We start from the raw sequence: 18,868 nt of genomic DNA on the forward strand, positions 1-18,868 counted from the left end.
ATCTGTATTTGGGTACAGCTGAATTCTAAAACAAGGCCCAAATAATAACACACATTATTCAGCTTTTCATGAACATAAACAAACCCAGTTTGATAGAAATATAATTAATATTCCTAAGGATAAAACTTGCTTTTTAAGCTGATATAATAAAATCACTTATGTGAATTTGTACTCAATTATTCTGTAGCTAGTGGAAAGGCCCAAAGCATTGAGTAATTTCATATTAATATAACAAACAGCCCAGGTTTCATCTGTATACCAAAGAGAACCCTTTATACTTCATTCTACAAATCTTTTTAAGCCGAAAAACGAGTTAAACTGCCGTTTTCTTCATGTTGGGGTGATGCGTCGGTTGGCACTTCTACTTCACACTGGATTGGTCCCAAATTTGCCTTCTTAAGTTGTGATACCTGCCATATGGGTTGAGCACTTTTTTCTTGAGTTTAAGATGGCTATATTGTGCTGGTCATTCTACATTCTGAAGTACATAAACATTTTAATTTTCTTTTATATCGCAGTTGGGCAAGAGAAGTATGAATTAGTGCTTATTTTGCATTAGTCTTTATATATAAATTTATATAGCATAGAATTAGCACAATTAATTAAAATTTTATTTTCAGTGAAGTTAAGTTTATGATACTGTTAGAAGTTACTATAGGTAATCGCATGTAAAAGCACACTGTGTATTTATGTGCATACTTAACTTGACAAACAACTACTTACAACTTCATTTAAGAACCAGTCTTACCTTCATTTTCATCTGTCTACATTCTGACTCCGTATCTCAACAAATTGGAGAGAACTCATTGTGTTAAATGAGATCATTTGCCACTAATAACTAATATAAGTGGAACGCTTCTTAAAAGCGCTTATGATAGGAGAGGACTTGAAATCTAAATGAGGTTCTACCTAAGAGTGTTGTAAACTCTCAAAATGTTTCAGCTAAGGAAGAGTGATAAAAAAATTGTTATACTAATAAATAATGGCTGATCCTTTAATAGTATTCAGTATTACAAAAGATGGTATAGTCATTGGGACCAAGGTTATATTTCAACCTGCAATGTCAGTATAGTGGGATCTGATTGTTCTCCTTTTGTTTGTGGGGCCCTTTTCCAAGGATGTTAGTTTTGTTGATGTTAGGGTGATTAGCACTGCTAAATTATCCAGCTTTAAGTGATTTGAGACAGATAGGGGCGCTACCATCCCCTTGAACTCTTGGATCAGACGCCAGACACCAGATAAAAGTCTAATAATTTTCTTTATCTATACTAATAAAAGGCAAAGCCCTCACTCACTGACTCACTCACTCACTCCTCACTAATTCTCCAACTTCCTATGTAGGTGGCAGGCTGAAATTTGGCAGGCTCATTCCTTACAGCTTACTTACAAAAGTTGGGCAGGTTTCATTTCAAAATTCTACGCGTAATGGTCATAACTGGAACCTATTTTTTCTCCATATACTGTAATAGACTGCAGCGCGATGGCCGTGGGAGGCGGAGTTGTGTGTCGCGTAATAACGTGAACTGACTGTGAAGGCAGTACGTAGAAAACAAGGAGGAGCTCCAAAGAGAAAACATGTATTATACAGTACAATTGAGAAGGCAGTGAAACAATAAGAAGCGAGCGAGTGACGCATACAAGCATATTCATAAGTGCAGCTACTGCGGAAACAAAGCACGGTGTAAACCGTAAGTTTAAATTAAGTTTATAGACAGGCTGCCGCTGGCGTTTGTCATGCCCACTACTAATACGATATTTTCGGGATACAAGTTTAATGAGAGGACGCAGGGTATAAATGAGAGTTTTGATCACTTTGTAACTAAGTTAAAATTGCTGGTGAAGGACTGTGCTTATGCAAATTCCGAGAGACTGTGTTTGTGGGGGGGGATTGATGTCATCATCTCCCCTCCCATTCACCTCATTTCATTCACTTCATTTCGCTCTGAGCTGAGCTCCGCAGCTAACGCGATCTAGTGGAAGCAACTTTGTGACGCTGCCACCAAATACTCACAGAAAAATCCACAAATTAATACACACTCTGAATCCTCCAGGCACTACTGAGCATAATCTAATTTTGAGGGTTGGGACACCACTAATATTACTGAAAACCTTACAGCCACGAGACTTTGTAACGGCACGAGAGTTCAGGTCACGTGTCTGCAAAAGAACCTAATTGAGGCAACTAATTTTACTGGCAGTTGCTCAGGGGAGAGAGTTTGTATTCCTCGCATCCCTGTTATACTATCTGATCTCCCATTTCAATTCAAATGCCTCCAATTTCCAGGGAGGCTCTGCTTCGCGATGACAATTAATAAGTCTCAGGGACAGACCCTAAAAAAGGTTGCATTGACAATCATGTTACGTTACTTTTAAAATGTTTCCTTTTCTTAGTACAAGCACAGCTGAGAAGCTTCGATGCATGTGCTCCATAATGCATTAAAAAAATAACGCATTTAATCACACTTTGCATTCCAAGCAAAGGGGAATTTTTGTCAATGCATGATTTCCTGGTACATTGATTACATTGATGCACACATCAGAGCTACAAAAATGGAAGAGTCTGAAGAAAGCGCGTTGCTAGGACTGATCGGAGGCAAATTTCATTTTAAAAGACTACCCGACGGAAGCCTTGATAAAAGCGTGGTTTTGTGCAAACTGTGCAAAAAGGAGTTTGCAGACCACCGAAGAACTTCAACCTTACGGTACCATCTAAATGCAAAACATGTTACAGCGAGCACAGAAACTGTGTATGCTGTTAGCACTAGCAGTGCGAGTTCGAGTACCAACAAAAGGTGTCGGCAGCCCAAACCTGATGAAATGACTGGCTTCAGGACCAAAATTAGTAAGTCAACATCGGTCAAACATAGAAATTCTCTCGCAAAATGGATTGCTTTGGACTGTAGACCACTAACAGTGGTCGAAGATAGGGGGTTAGAAAATGTGCTACAATTAGCGTCAGGTGATCCAACTTTCCAACTACCGTGCCGAGAGACTATTTCAAGTAAAATTCAACAGCTTTATGACACTGAAAAGCAAGCAAATTTAGATGCATTACAGAAATCGGGCTTTGTGGCTTATACTGGGGATCATAGGACTTCTGTGACCGTTCGTAATTTTACTTGCATCTAATTACAAAATGTTAAATGATCACACTGTTTTAAGCTAATGTACAAAATAATTTTGGCTAAGGTTACTCAGAGTTTAAAGGTGAATATGGTCAAATTACCATTTATGTTTCTGCCTTATTTTTTTAAGAAGAAAAAATGCACAAACTTTTTCTTATTATTTAAAGACAATACCATTCTGAACATGTACTTAAAGTACTTAGAATACCACTTTATTTTTAAGTTTGCCCAATTTTATACAGGGATGATATTTTTGTTTCTGTTTTGAATTGAAATGTAGTTTAAATGCATTTTTTTTCAGAAATTAAAAGAGCTTGAGTTTACAATATTCATGTCCAAGTCTATTATTTAATTCTGTCACCCACTAAAACCCTTTTACCTTAAAAAAAACCTTTGCGCTTTGGGGCAAATTTACTTGTGCGATTACATGTGATTAATCAAGATTAATTAATTACAAAGCCTCTATTTAATTAGATTATTTTTTTTAATAGAGTCCCACCACTAATATATACACTGTATATGTAGATATGTATATATGTGTATATATATATATATATGTAGATATGTATATGCATATATAGTTATATTTATATGTGTGTGTGTATATACACACACACACACATATATACATATGTATGCATATATATGTGTATATATGTGTATGTATATGTACTGTATATATATATATATATAGATTTTTGTGTTATATGTGTATATATATATATATATATACATATATATATATATATATATATATATATATATATATATGCCAGCAACACTCATGACAATGACAAAACAATTACATTGTCAATCGTGTTACATTATTATTAAAATGTTTCCTTTTCTTTTTCATTACTTCTTTAACACACTACTTCTCCGCTGCGAAGCGCGGGTATTTTGCTAGTTACAATAATAAAGTGCACAAAGTACCCTCCACTATACTCATAAACAATAACAATAATACAATAAATCAATCCTCCAGTCTCCCAGACGCGTTGTCACCCTGCCACCCGACTCAGCTTGCCCGTCTGGGATCTCTCACAGTCCTTTATATTCCTGGACCCGGAAGTGCTTCTAATCCCTCAGTACATGGGCCTCGTGTATAAATGGTGCGTACACACAGAAATGTTGCGTAAGAACTTTTCCACGTTCAAATCGTGATGTATAAAACCTACACTTGGCGTAAAGCCACGCACTTTTCCACGGTACCTCATACCTTGTCGTACGCAAGTTCTCTGCTCGGTTTTTGCAGACTGGCGGCACCCAGCGTCAAAGCAATGCTACTGTTCCTGTGTGGTTATACCTTATTTTCCTGATGCGGCTTTATAAATACACTGAAACTAACCACATATTGTTTATTAGTGTAACACATCTGATTGTAATTAACTTGTAACAATATAATGGTCCAGGGAATAGCCATAGTATTTCAAATACCATAACTGCTTTAGCGTTGTTACTCTCACTGCACCTTCTTCTTCTTCTTCTTTCAGCTGCTCCCGTTAGGAGTTGCCACAGCGGATCATCTTTTTCCATATTACTCTCACTGCACCACTCGGAGTATTTACAGTGGTGTGAAAAACTATTTGCCCCCTTCCTGATTTCTTATTCTTTTGCATGTTTGTCACACAAAATGTTTCTGATCATCAAACACATTTAACCATTAGTCAAATATAACACAAGTAAACACAAAATGCAGTTTTTAAATGATGGTTTTATTATTTAGGAGAAAAAATCCAAACCTACATGGCCCTGTGTGAAAAAGTAATTGCCCCCTGAACCTAATAACTGGTTGGGCCACCCTTAGCAGCAATAACTGCAATCAAGCGTTTGATAACTTGCAATGAGTCTTTTACAGCTCTGGAGGAATTTTGGCCCACTCATCTTTGCAGAATTGTTGTAATTCAGCTTTATTTGAGGGTTTTCTAGCATGAACCGCCTTTTTAAGGTCATGCCATAGCATCTCAATTGGATTCAGGTCAGGACTTTGACTGGGCCACTCCAAAGTCTTCATTTTGTTTTTCTTCAGCCATTCAGAGGTGGATTTGCTGGTGTGTTTTGGGTCATTGTCCTGTTGCAGCACCCAAGATCGCTTCAGCTTGAGTTGACGAACAGATGGCCGGACATTCTCCTTCAGGATTTTTTGGTAGACAGTAGAATTCATGGTTCCATCTATCACAGAAAGCCTTCCAGGTCCTGAAGCAACAAAACAACCCCATACCATCACACTACCACCACCATATTTTACTGTTGGTGTGATGTTCTTTTTCTGAAATGCTGTGTTCCTTTTACAGCAGATGTAACGGGACATTTGCCTTCCAAAAAGTTCAACTTTTGTCTCATCAGTCCACAAGGTATTTTCCCAAAAGTCTTGGCAATCATTGAGATGTTTCTTAGCAAAATTGAGATGAGCCATAATGTTCTTTTTGCTTAACAGTGGGTTACGTCTTGGAAATCTGCCTTGCAGGCCGTTTTTGCCCAGTCTCTTTCTTATGGTGGAGTCGTGAGCACTGACCTTAATTGAGGCAAGTGAGGCCTGCAGTTCTTTAGACGTTGTCCTGGGGTCTTTTGTGACCTCTCGGATGAGTCGCCTCTGCGCCTTGGGGTAATTTTGGTCGGCCGCCACTCCTGGGAAGGTTCACCACTGTTCCATGTTTTTGCCATTTGTGGATAATGGCTCTCACTGTGGTTCGCTGGAGTCCCAAAGCTTTAGAAATTGCTTTATAACCTTTACCAGACTGATAGATCTCAATTACTTCTGTTCTCATTTGTTCCTGAATTTCTTTGGATCTTGGCATGATGTCTAGCTTTTGAGGTGCTTTTGGTCTACTTCTCTGTGTCGGGCAGCTCCTATTTAAGTTATTTCTTGATTGAAACAGGTGTGGCAGTAATCAGGCCTGGGGGTGGCTACGGAAATTGAACTCAGGTGTGATACACCACAGTTTGGTTATTTTTTAACAAGGGGGAAATTACTTTTTCACACAGGCCCATGTAGGTTTGGATTTTTTTTCTCCCTAAATAATAAAAACCATCATTTAAAAATTGCATTTTGTGTTTACTCATGTTATATTTGACTAATGGTTAAATGTGTTTGATGATCAGAAACATTTTGTGTGACAAACATGCAAAAGAATAAGAAATCAGGAAGGGGGCAAATAGTTTTTCACACCACTGTATATCACTGTATCTGAGTGTGAATCACAGCAGCAGCTGATCGGAAAGAGAATTATCAGTATACAGCTTCAAGGACACGCTGTCTCAGCCACGGCAAAACGTTTCAAAGCCTTTCCTGACCTCCCAGTTCAGAAACAGTTTCATCCCAAGAACTATAAACGCACTCAATCAATTGCACCTTGTAGAACTGTTTGTACTTATAAGTACAATCAACTCACTGTAAACTTACACTACAGTTATAATATTACACAACCTGAGCCACTTTATAAAGCGCGTATTTACATATGATGACGATATCATTTTTAAGGTGAAATGCAGCAAAATATGTTTATTATATTATACAGATAAAACTTTAACTTTATTTAAATAATCTATATTCTTCACCGGGAGTGTCGTGAAGGATAGAATAATGAAACATGTACTACGAAGATATTTCAATGTTCCTTAAACGTTTTGAAGAATCGGCGCTAAGCTTACAGATGGCTTAACTTCTATTACAGAGCTGATTGTGTGGTGATTGGGTAGTTGGGGAAAGAAAAGCAAGGAGTGCAGTGGCCGCTACGCCAATATATATTGAATATAAAACAGAAAGAGAAAATAACAACACAGCTAAAAACGCAGCAACAAATTTCGGCAAAAGTTAAATGCTTGTGTCATGAGCATGAGGCGGCTATGCAGTGTCTGCAACGGATGTGGCCATCCACCGTGCATAACAACAACAACAACAACAAATTTATTTATATAGCACATTTTCATACAAACAGTAGCTCAAAGTGCTTTACATAATAAAGAATAGAAAAATAAAAGACACAATAAGAAAACAAAATAAATCAACATTAATTAACATCGAATAAGAGAAAGGTTCAATGGCCAGGGGGGACAGAAAAAACAAAAAAAACTCCAGACGGCTGGAGAAAAAATAAAAAATAAGATACCATATTGTCATTGGCGGGCGAAGGAGCCCCCGATTCTTCCTCTGCCCAGTGCCACCACAAGCCAAGAGCCGCCCCTGAGTACTGCTGCAATAAATTATTTCATCAAAGGTTGCAAACAATCACTGCGCCGTGAAACTCATGTTTAATAACGTACTTTAACTCCTATCATCATAAAAATGATATCACGTATACATCTCAGTATTTTAGTTATTCAGAGAGCTGTAATTTCACGAATGTAATGGATTCTGTGTCCAGTTGGAGGAAGAGAGCCGGTTTAAGAAACAAGTAGTGATTCACACACATAGAGCACATAGAAAATCAAATACAAAACAAAGCATTTAACGTGCTACTTTAATTACGATGTGATTTGAGAAACTGGTTAATTAAACGATTTTAAGATGAAGTTTATGATGTTCTACTTTAAAAACAAAATAAACTACGTGATTAAAGTGGAATTGTCGAGATTGAAGTTGACATTTTGTGCTTTTTCCCCACTGTGTGCCTTTTTTCTTCTGTACCCTAATAAGCTTTCATATGACACTCAGACGGTGGGCTACAACTCGCCTTTTCACGGCGACTTTGATATGTGACTTCTTTTTTATTTCCGGCACTGTGCGATTTTGTGAACGTGAGCTTTCAAGATTCTCCAACATGCTTTGTCACTCGATCAGCTTCCTTTTGTTGATTATACCACGGTTTAATTGAACAAATAGTATGTTTTTCCTTTGCCTCCACTTGGTATTTGCTGAAATTCTTATATTTTCCCCCATGCTTTTCCCATTGTCTTTTCACAGAAGGCTGAGCTTAAGGGCGATTTATATTCATTTGCATATTCAAAGAAGTGCAATTCTCGGAGCATTTGGGGCGTTACATAAAGCGAATGCACGAGCGTTACTTTTCACGCTGATCGGGATTTATGTAGCAGAAGAACATGGAAGTTGGAGTACGCACAGATTCCTGCATCTGGATTTTTCTGTGTGTAAGCACATTTCGGCTTTTGTGCTTACGCAATGTTATAGTGCGAGTTCTACGCACGTCGTTATACATGATACTCAGGACTGTGATTGAGGACCCCTGTTCAAGAAAAATCCCTAATATGTACTTGCTTACTTGAATTGTGGTAAACCTACTCTTCTTTAGTTATGAGGCATGGTAGGGCACAGCATGTGAAAGAACTTGCTTGACTCTAGGTTAAGAATATGCTTGGGCCTTTGTCCTCTATGCACATAAAAAAGGCTTATTTCTAATTTATTAGTATGTGTATAGTATGTTTATTTAGTATGTGAGGTAGTGGTTGTAGACACTGCAAGCCTGAACATTTCTAAAAATAAATGAAAATGTTTCATTAAGAATGTTATCTTCCTACTATTTGTCTTTAGGTCTTAGTTTTTGCTTTGCATATTCTGTCACTTGGAAAAAAAATCTATATTCTAATTTTAGTGGAAATAAATTCTTGTTAATTACAATAGATAATTAGGACAACTGGGCACAAAATAACATTTTTTGGGTTAGAAAGTTTTAGGCTAATTACATTTCAAAAAATAATTAGCAAACATCATAGACACTGCTGCAGGATAGAGGACAAAGGTGAAGCATATGTGGCTGGATTTAAACTGGATATACAGTAAATATTATGTGCTGTGGTGATGACTTTAATGTCCTTGGGATACTTTTCCATCACTAAACTAATGATTTACTTGTATTTTTGTAGGAAAGTTTGATTAAGCATTCTGTCAATATATTAATATTGTAAAAGATTTTTGATATTATAAATGGCTTTATAGATGGTTTTCTCATGATTATTTATTATGCATATACTTGAATTAATGTAATGTTTGGTTCTCATTTCAGTGATTTTTCTGCCTGTCTGTAAGATGAAGTAATGAGCTATAGGAAAATGAAGCATGTGCTTTGTGCTGCTTCGTTAAATTGCAGACATTTTTATGTGATACATTTGTTCTTTTTTCCCCTAGTATCCAATACACCAGTATAGTTGGTGCAAATGTCCTATGGGACATTCAGTGTCCAGTACTAATCTCACACATTTTTGAATGAAAGTCATACACATACCTTAGCAGTGTCATTTGCCCGAGTTAATTAAAAGTGCGGCAGCCAATTTCATATTGCTAATTGAGTAAAGTAGAACACGTGCCGTCTGCTATAACATATGCCATAACATCTGCTGTTATTTTCACTTGATATTCACAAGTCTGATTAATGTAGATACAGCATAATAAATGTGATCAGAGATAAATAAGTGTTTTCTTGCACTTGACTAGGACAAACAAATATTGTACTTCCCTTCAGTAATTACTGTGTTGACTATTGCCTATCAATAAGCTGTAAATTTACAAATATCAAAATACAGTAACACTGGTACCAAGGTTGGTTCCTCCCTTTATGTTCATGATTCCAGGATAGGCTCAAAGCAGGCACAGATGATGGATAAATGAAAATGTACTTATTACAAACATTAGTCAAAGATGAATTTGTATAATATATTTTACAAAGAACGCTATAAGAAGGTACTTTTCAGAAGACTAAAGTACAATTAAAAGCAAATAATGCATCCTTGTTTGTGACCGGTTTGTCTATTACAGTATTACAGGTAGATGAAATCTACGCTGGGAGTAGTGAACCTAAGGCAAGAAGTAAAAGCATGAATAAGATGCCAGGGCAAATTTCCAGTTAATCTAACTTGAAAAATGTGTCAGGAAATAGTAGCTCTCATAGAACATCCAGAAAGACCAGAGAGTATATGCAAACTCCCCACAGAAAGTAATGAACCCAAAATGAGCTACCCCAAACACAGAATGGTTTCGTTTTTAAAACTGCAATTACTTTGCATGATCTAAAGAACTATGATAGATTATATATGGTTTTGATTACAAAAGCAAATATAATTTCATGTTGTTATATTTATATTGTAGGACATAAAAGATCCAAAGAAATTTCCACTGGCTTCCAATTGGAAGGGGTACTCACTTTTCTTTGGGACAGCAATTTTTGCATTTGAAGGAATTGGAGTGGTAAGTATTACTTAATCTTAAATCAGTAAATATTGCCCCAGATACTCAAATCGAACAACTATGGCTGATAGTCAAATCTTGTTCTTTTTGTATTCCTTTTGATTTTACCACAAGATGTGTTACCCAGTTTTGCCTTGGAAATGTCATAAGTTAACGGGCCTCAGTCATAATGTCATTGATTAATCAGATGTAACAGAAGTACATGTAACTAACGAAGTGCTTTTCTATACTTAATGTTTATAGTTTTTTTATGCGTTTTTTTTTTGTTTTACTTAGGACTAATATTATTGGCAGGAAGTGTGGTGTAGTAGTTAAGCCTTTGGGTTCAAATCCTACTTTACTACATTACTACTGACTACATTATCCAACCTGCTATATCCTAACTACAGGGTCACGGGGGTCTACTGTAGCCAATCCCAGGGCTCAAGGCAGGAAACAAACCCTGAGCAGGGCACCATGCACACACACACACACACACAAACACACACACACCAAGCAAAATTTAGAATTGCCAGTCCACCTAACCTGCATGTCTTTGGACTGTGGGAGGTAACAGGAGTACCCGGAGGAAACCCACGCAGACACAGGGAGAACATGCAAACTCCAAGCAGGGGGGACCCGGGAGGTGAACCTGGGTCTCGTAACTGCGAGGCAGCAGCGCTACCCACTGCGAAACCGTGCTGCCCGCACATACGTCATTTTGAATAAAGCAACTGAACAGTGTTTTTTTTTTTTTTTTATATATTTTTCTGAAGAAGTTATTGTTAACTTATTTCATTATGTTGTATTAGGAACTCCTTGAGTTTACTAAAAATGTGCCCGAGTCGTTTCAATCAATATCAATATAATCTGACTTGAAATTTTAATGTTCAGGAATGAGTTTATATATTTCGACACTGACTTTATATAATCAGAAATGACTTTATATATTCCAACGTTGACTTTATATGTTCGGTAATGACGTTTTATATTCGGAAATGACTTTATATATTCAGGAGTGACTTTATATATTCCGACGCTGACTTTATAAGATAAAAGCCAAGCGTCTACCAAGAAAGTGGCGCTACAAAGTTTCGGTGCCTTCTGTGATCCTGGGAAATGTGAACTCACTACCAAATAATGACGACAAACTGGCTGCACTGGTGAAAAATGTCAGGATCTACAGAGAATGCAGTTTGCTGTGTTTTAGTGAAACATGACTAACAACTAACATCCCAGATGCTAATGTGGAGCTACCCGGGTTTAGCACACTTAGAGCGGACAGAGACGCAAGTACTCTAAGAAAGGAGGGGGTGTCGCTCTCTATGTCAATACAAAGTGGTGCAACTCAGTACATGTAAACGTTAAAATCTCCACTTGCTGCGGGGACATCGAACTGTTGGCCATAAGTTTTCGTCCCTATTACTTGCCCAGAGAGTTTGCACACGTCATTGTTGTTATTGTTTACATCCCTGACTCAAGCGAACGTGGAGAAAGAGAGTGACGTCATCTACTCCGCTGTTGCTAAATTACAAACGCAGCACTCTGAGGCGCTTGTGCTAATCACTGGAGACTTTAACCATGTAACGCTGGACAAAACATTACCTGCCTTCTCCCAGTATGTGGACTGTAACACCCAGGGAAATATTGACCTACTGTATGCAAACATTAAAGATGCATACAGTGCCACCTCGCTGCCTGTGGTTGGGAAAGCAGATCATAACCTGGTTCTGCTTCAGCCTCACTATAAACCAAGAGTGAGGAAGTGGTACCCTGAAGCACAGCAGGCTCTGAGAGACTGCTTTGGAACTACAGACTGGGATATCCTGCAGAGATCACATAGTGAGAACATTGAGGAGGTTGTTGACTGCACTACTGATTACATCAACTTCTGTATGGACATTGTAGTTCCAGTAAGAACAGTACGCTGCTATGCTAACAACAAGCCATGGATTACAAGTGACATCAAGGGCCTTTTGAACCAGAAGAAAAGGGCTTTTAAAGGCAGTGATCAGCATGAGCTCAAGCGTGCAGAAGAAACTCCGAGTCCAGCTCAGGGCGGCAAAGGAGCAGTACAAGAGAAAGCTGGAGCAGAAGTTGCAGAATAACAGCATGAAGGAAGTGTGGGATTGGGATGAAGATCATCACTGGCTGCAGCTCAAAGTGGAGTGCCACCATCGAGAGAGATGTGGAGAGAGCAAACCAAATGAACAACTTCTTTAACAGGTTTGACCACCCTAACCCACTCTCACCTTGGAGTACTGCATCCTCCAACCATCCTTCTGCTGATACCAGCATAGGAGAGACATCCCCACCCACAATTACAGCAGTCAGGTGAGCAGAGAGCTGAGGAGACTTGTGCCAGCAAAGCAGCGGGTCCAGATGGACTATCGCCGCGACTGCTGAAGGCCTGTGCGCTGGAACTGGGGAGTCTTCTACAGCACATCTTCAACCTCAGCCTGGAACAGGGGAGAGTCCCAAGGCTTTGGAAAACATCTTGTATCACCCCTTTCCCAAAGGTATCACGCCCTAGTGAGCTGAATGACTTCCAGCCTGTTGCTCTGACGACACATGTAATGAAGACCATGGAGTGGCTGCTGCTTCACCACCTGAGGCCACAGGTCCGCCATGCCCTCGACCCTCTGCAGTTCGCATACCAGGAGAAGGTGGGAGCGGAGGATGCCATCATCTATATGCTACACCGATCCCTCTCCCACTTGGACAGAGGCAGTGGTGCTGTAAGAATTATGTTTCTGGACTTCTCTAGTGCCTTCAACACCATCCAACCTCTGCTCCTTAGGGACAAGCTGACAGAGATGGGAGTAGATTCGCACCTGGTGGCATGGATCGTGGACTATCTTACAGACAGACCTCAGTATGTGTGTCTCGGGAACTGCAGGTCTGACATTGTGGTCAGCAACACAGGAGCGCCGCAGGGGACTGTACTTTCTCCAGTCCTGTTCAGCCCCAAATACATCAGACTTCCAATACAACTCTGAGTCCTGCCACGTGCAAAAGTTTGGTGACGACACTGCTATTGTGGGGTTCGTCAGGAGTGGGCAGGAGGAGGAGTATAAGAAGCTAATCAAGGACTTTGTTAAATGGTGTGACCCAAACCACTTACACCTGAACACCAGCAAAACCAAGGAGCTGGTGGTGGATTTTAGGAGTCCCAGGCACCTCATGGACCCTGTGATTATCAGAGGTGACTGTGTGCAGAGGGTACAGACCTATAAATACCTGGGAGTGCAGCTGTCGCCCACACTATGCGACTCTTCTATTCCACCTGGCGGGGTAAACATTACCATTATTCAAAGTTATTGTCTGTTTTTACCTGCATTTTTATTACTCTTTAATGTAATATTGTTTTTTGTATCAGTATGCTGCTGCTGGATTATGTGAATTTCCCCTTGGGATTAATAAAGTATCTATCTATCTATCTATCTATCTATCTATCTATCTATCTGAGGAGATCTATCTATCTACTCATCTATCTATCTATCTATCTATCTATCTATCTATCTATCTATCTATCTATCTATCTATCTATCTATCTATCTATCTATCCATCCAATCTATGCTTTGACATTGTATATAATCAGAAATTACTTTATATATTCAGGAATGACTTTATATATCCTGACGCTGACTTTATATACAGTAGACCCCTGCGAAGTCACGGTTCAGAGTTCACGGCCTCAGTCATTCATGGATTTTTCCTTAGAACCTAACTAATTGTTAGTGGAAACCGCAAATATCCTCCCCAATTTTTATGGCTTTTTTCATGGCAGTACTGCACTATGAAAGAACAGGAAGCAGCTGTAGAGAAAACCGCGACTTGGGATGGTGAAAGTAGCCAATAGAATTTGAAACTGCAACTCCCAGCAGTCCCTGCAGTGGCTCTGATTGGTCTTCTGCTGAGGGTGCTGGGGTTGTGGAGGTCAAAGAATGTCAGCACAGCTTTTAAAAGGGGGGCCGGTGACCAAAAGCAAATAAAAAGTTTTTGTAATTTGTGATTCAAGTTCCTGTCTGTCTGCTTTCTGTCGGGTTACCTGTACTTATTCATTTTGTGCTGGATTGTTTTGTGCGTCTGGATTGTCTGCCGTCTGCCTGTGTATATGAGGACTGTAAGCGGATTTATGGCCATCCTGCAAAGAAAGGAGTGCTTCTGAACCCGTCCACCCATCTTCACCATTTCAAGAACTACCGGTAGGACTATCTGCACATTCCCATTCAACATGCGGAACTCTGGACTATCTATTTTCATCATTTCATTTCATCCGTTGCCGTTTTTTTATGATTTACTGTGTGTGTTTTGTTTGTGCTTTGTTGTATTTAATGTGTAATCGCCATAAGTGGAACAGTGGTGGTATCGATGTTTCCTATTTCATTTGTTTTCATTACATTCTTTATTTGCTGTTTGATTACTGGTTTGCTTTGTTTTTATCTGTTTGTGAGTGCATACCTGGAATCTCCACCATAAAAATAAATAAATCACCGTCTTCTCGATTGCGGCTTCTTGCGCGACGCTATGCTTACTTAAAAGCCTGAACAGTGCCTGTCCTTTTTGGCTGAATGTTTTGTTTCTCTCTCCTCCCCCAGACATTAATTCTTTTAATAATTCTTTATATTTATATAGCGCTTTTCTCACTACTCAATGCGCTCAGCAATTGAGCAGAGTCCCTATTGGCATTTACGAGATTTGAACGGCAACCTTCCGATTGCCAGTGCAGATCCCTAGCCTCAGAGCCATTCTCTGCTCCTGTTGGGGATTGTGCTCCTCTATGATGTTTGTCTAGAGAAGAGAAGAAACATTAATATGAAGAAAGCAGCAAAACTCGAAGCTTAATGTTTAATGAATGGAATATATTCTGGTAGAATGGACAGAATTTTCCATTTAATTAATTTCTTAAGGAATTATGTATAATCCTGTACATCTACCTTTTCTTTGGGAGCATACTAACTGATATTATAATTATGAGTGATTGTCAAATTATAGACTATTTCCACATCTCAGTTCCCTATCAACTTTCCAAATGAAATAAATGCCATTTATGCATTTTCCTTAAAATCTAATATGGTTGAGCCCAGCTTGAACTCAACTGCAGTAAATGAAACAGTAAAGAGTTTCTCCCCCTCTCTAAATATAGAGAAAACGAGACATGACAAGGTGCAATGTTGATCCCCATTTATCTATACTAATAAAAGGCAAAGCCCTCACTCACTCACTCACTCACTGACTCACTGACTCATCACTAATTCTCCAACTTCCCATGTAGGTAGAAGGCTGAAATTTGGCAGGCTCATTCCTTACAGCTTACTTACAAAAGTTGGGCAGAATTCATTTCGAAGTTCTACGCGTAATGGTCATAACTGGAACCTATTTTTTCGTCCATAGACTATAATAGACGTCTGCTCGATGGCCGTGGGAGGTGGAGTTACGCCTCCCACGTAATTTAGTGCCTGCCCATATAAGGCTGTCCGTCCGCGGCAGTCCAATAGAAACACTGTCGCTAAATATTCACGGGTTAAGGACTGTGCTTATGCAGACGAAGATGAGATGGTCAGGGTGGTGTTTGGCACAAACTCAGCGAAACTGTGAGACAAACTTTTAAGTGCCGGGTCTTAGCTAACAATAAATACAGCCGTGGACATCGCACGAGATGGCACCAGCACAGCTGGGAACCTTCGATGCATGTACACCGAAGGCTCACGGAACTGACGAGTGCACACACAAAAAGCAACAGTTCCAAAGAGTGCTGAACAAAAACCGAATTACACAATTGAGAAGGCAGCAAAAAAATATGAAGCGTCTGTCACATACATGCATATTCATAAGTGCAACTACTGCGGAAACAAAGCACACGGTGGAAAAAGTCAATGTCCCGCTAAAGGAAGACAGTGTAAAAAAAAAACAAAAAACCTGTGCATGCTGTGTGTCACGTCTCAGATAAAGAGGAAGACGAGCTCATATTGATGCAGTAAAAAAACGAATCGATGAATGAAACCTGTTATCTTTACAACGATTGACAAACACGGAATGTAACTTGAACACAACACATCCTACAAATACGAACCTGATTAAAAGTAATGATAATCAAATCCTTGATGACAGCAACACTCATAACACTCACAAAACAATTACTGTATATTGACAATCATGTTATGCTATTTTTAAAATGTTCCATTTTCTTTTTCATAATTTCTTTAACATACTACTTCTCCACTGCGAAGTGTGAGTATATAATATATATATATATATATACTGTGGGGGCGTCCGTCCTGGTTCTGTTGGGAGCCACGGGTCGAGGGCATGGAAGCCCTACCCTGTAGGGGCCCTTGGTCACCGCCAGGCGGCGCCTCGATGCCGGTTTATCCCGTGCAGTCGCCGGCCGGGACGCCTTGGAGGACGTGAGGAGGGCTTGTGCCTCCTCCACACCGCGAGGGGGCGTCCGTCCTGGTTCTGTTGGGGACCACGGGTCGAGGGCTTGGAAGCCCAGCCCTGTAGGGACCCGTGGCCACCGCCAGGCGGCGCCCTGATGCCGGTGTATCCCGTACGGTCCTCGGCTGGGGCTGGAGCCCGGCCGGGACGCCTTGGAGGGCCAGAGGAGGGCGAGTGCCTCCTCCAGACAGAGTGGGGCGTCCGTCCTGGTTAGGCAGGGGGCCTCGGGTACAGGGCATGGAAGCCCAGCCCTGTAGGGACCCGTGGCCACCGCCAGGCGGCGCCCCTGTGCCTAATTATCCCGGGAGCCCGGCACTTCCGCCACACCAGGAAGTGCCGGGGGGAAGACTTTGTGTGGCGCCCGGAGAGCTGCCTGGAAGGCAACCGACACTTCCGCCACGCTGGGGCGTGGCTAGAGAGCAGATGCCGGAAACACCTGGGGCTCATCCAGGGGCGTTATATAAGGGGCCACCTCCCTCCAGTCAGTAGTGGATGTCGGGTGGAAGTGGACAGAGCTGGAGAGAGGACAGGAGGCCGCCAGGACACAGAGGCCGCACAGAGACTGTGGGCCCTGGACTTTGGGGGATTCGGTGCAGAAGGCACTGGGGTTCGTGAGTGCACGTGACTTTATATCTTGTATATATTGTAAATTAAACAGTGTGTGGTGCAAAATATGTCGTCTGTCTGTCTGTGCTGGGGCCAGCGTTCACTATATATATATATATATATATATATATATACCCCGATCTACATACTCTCAAATAGACTTACCAGAAGCAATGGAAGAGGCTTTGCCTCTAGCGCTGACGTCCGAGGTTCGATTCCCGAGAGGGGGTGCACTGAGTATGTACGCCTGATTACCCCAAAATAAGGGCGAAACTCGTGTCACATACTCTTTGCATTATTTCACAGTAAAACTTTTTCAATATATATATATACATACATATATATATACACACACATACATATATATCAGCGCTTCCCGATTCATTTTACCCTTGCATCCCCTTAGTTTGAGACGTATGAAAAAATATGCGGTTAACGCAGAAAGACAGATCACCAATTGAAGCTTTATGAATAATGGATACTTTATTCGCCATCAATGATTGTTTTGGTAAAGCCATACTCAGTGTATTCATTAGATGAACGGTAAAAAAGTAAGAGCGAGGGGAGGGTGACTTATTGAGGCACGCAGGCGAAAGCACAATAGCACACGGGCTCGATGTAGTGCGCGTCAACTCGATCTAAATTGCACGATCACATTTGAAAAAATATATCTTTTCAAGTTTGGTTGGAATGTAAGGCGAATTTACTCTTTACACTTCTATGGTGAAGAAAAATTTATGCAGTGTGCCTACATTTAACTTACATTCCTACCAAAGACATTTCTGTCGACTAAATAAAAATTCCTTCTATTTAAAATTTAAATAGAACTTGAACAGATACTTTAGTTTATAATATCCACGCAGACTTGCACTTAAGAGCGGGAGTCATCCGTTTTAACAAGCAGCGTATTGCACTGATACGAAATAGCCAACCCATTTAATTATTTAGGAATTGATAAATAAATTAAGATTTTGTACAAATAATGTTTTTCATTTTTCTTCTTTGATGGATTCTGGCACCCCCAGCAACAGTTGCTCATGTAGCAAAGTGTAAAATGTTATCTATAATTTTTTTTTTTTTGTTCTGAACTTCTCCAAAAGTGTTGATCCCTGTAAATAGTTTATAGTATACCAACAATATAATCTGTTGTAGCACGAGTGTTAATTAACGTCACACCTCTCAACCTGCGTGCACCACGTTTTTGGCTCTAACGCCAGAAGCGCGGTGGACGCTGTAGGGTCAGGTTGTGGTTTCAGTTTCTTTACCGATATTTTGTTAATTTTTGTTTTCATTTACTTTGTGTTAATAATTTATAATCGATTTAATTTATTATTTAATAGGCAGAGGGAAGAAGACGTGTATGTGATGCTCTATTTCTTTCTTTTTGTTTTGCAAAGGTATGCTATATAAATATATATATATTTTTTCTTTTCATTTGTTAAGAATATATAATTATAAAATTAGGATTTTTTTTGTATAAAGCTATGTGTATTGTAAATAGTTTTCTTTGGAAAATTGGAGTAATTTTTTTGTAAATAGTTTTATATGTAATGTGTTTGTATAAATAACGCGAGAAGC

At 39.7% G+C, this 18,868-nt stretch overlaps 1 protein-coding gene across 3 annotated transcripts in view; it reads left to right on the plus strand.

The window, feature by feature from the left end:
* slc36a4 (solute carrier family 36 member 4) overlaps window positions 1-18,868 on the plus strand; it is a 786,828-nt gene that overhangs the window by 62,100 nt on the left and 705,860 nt on the right. For all 3 annotated transcript variants that reach the window (XR_005632559.1, XM_039744147.1, XM_039744146.1), the window contains exon 9: window positions 10,165-10,263. Coding sequence is in view for 2 of the 3 variants with exons in the window: in XM_039744147.1 (XP_039600081.1) it covers window positions 10,165-10,263 (99 nt within the window). In the remaining variant the exon portion in view is untranslated. The remainder of the gene's footprint in view (window positions 1-10,164; window positions 10,264-18,868) is intronic.

This window comes from Polypterus senegalus, chromosome 2 (assembly GCF_016835505.1).
Source record: "Polypterus senegalus isolate Bchr_013 chromosome 2, ASM1683550v1, whole genome shotgun sequence".
NCBI lineage: Eukaryota > Metazoa > Chordata > Cladistia > Polypteriformes > Polypteridae > Polypterus > Polypterus senegalus.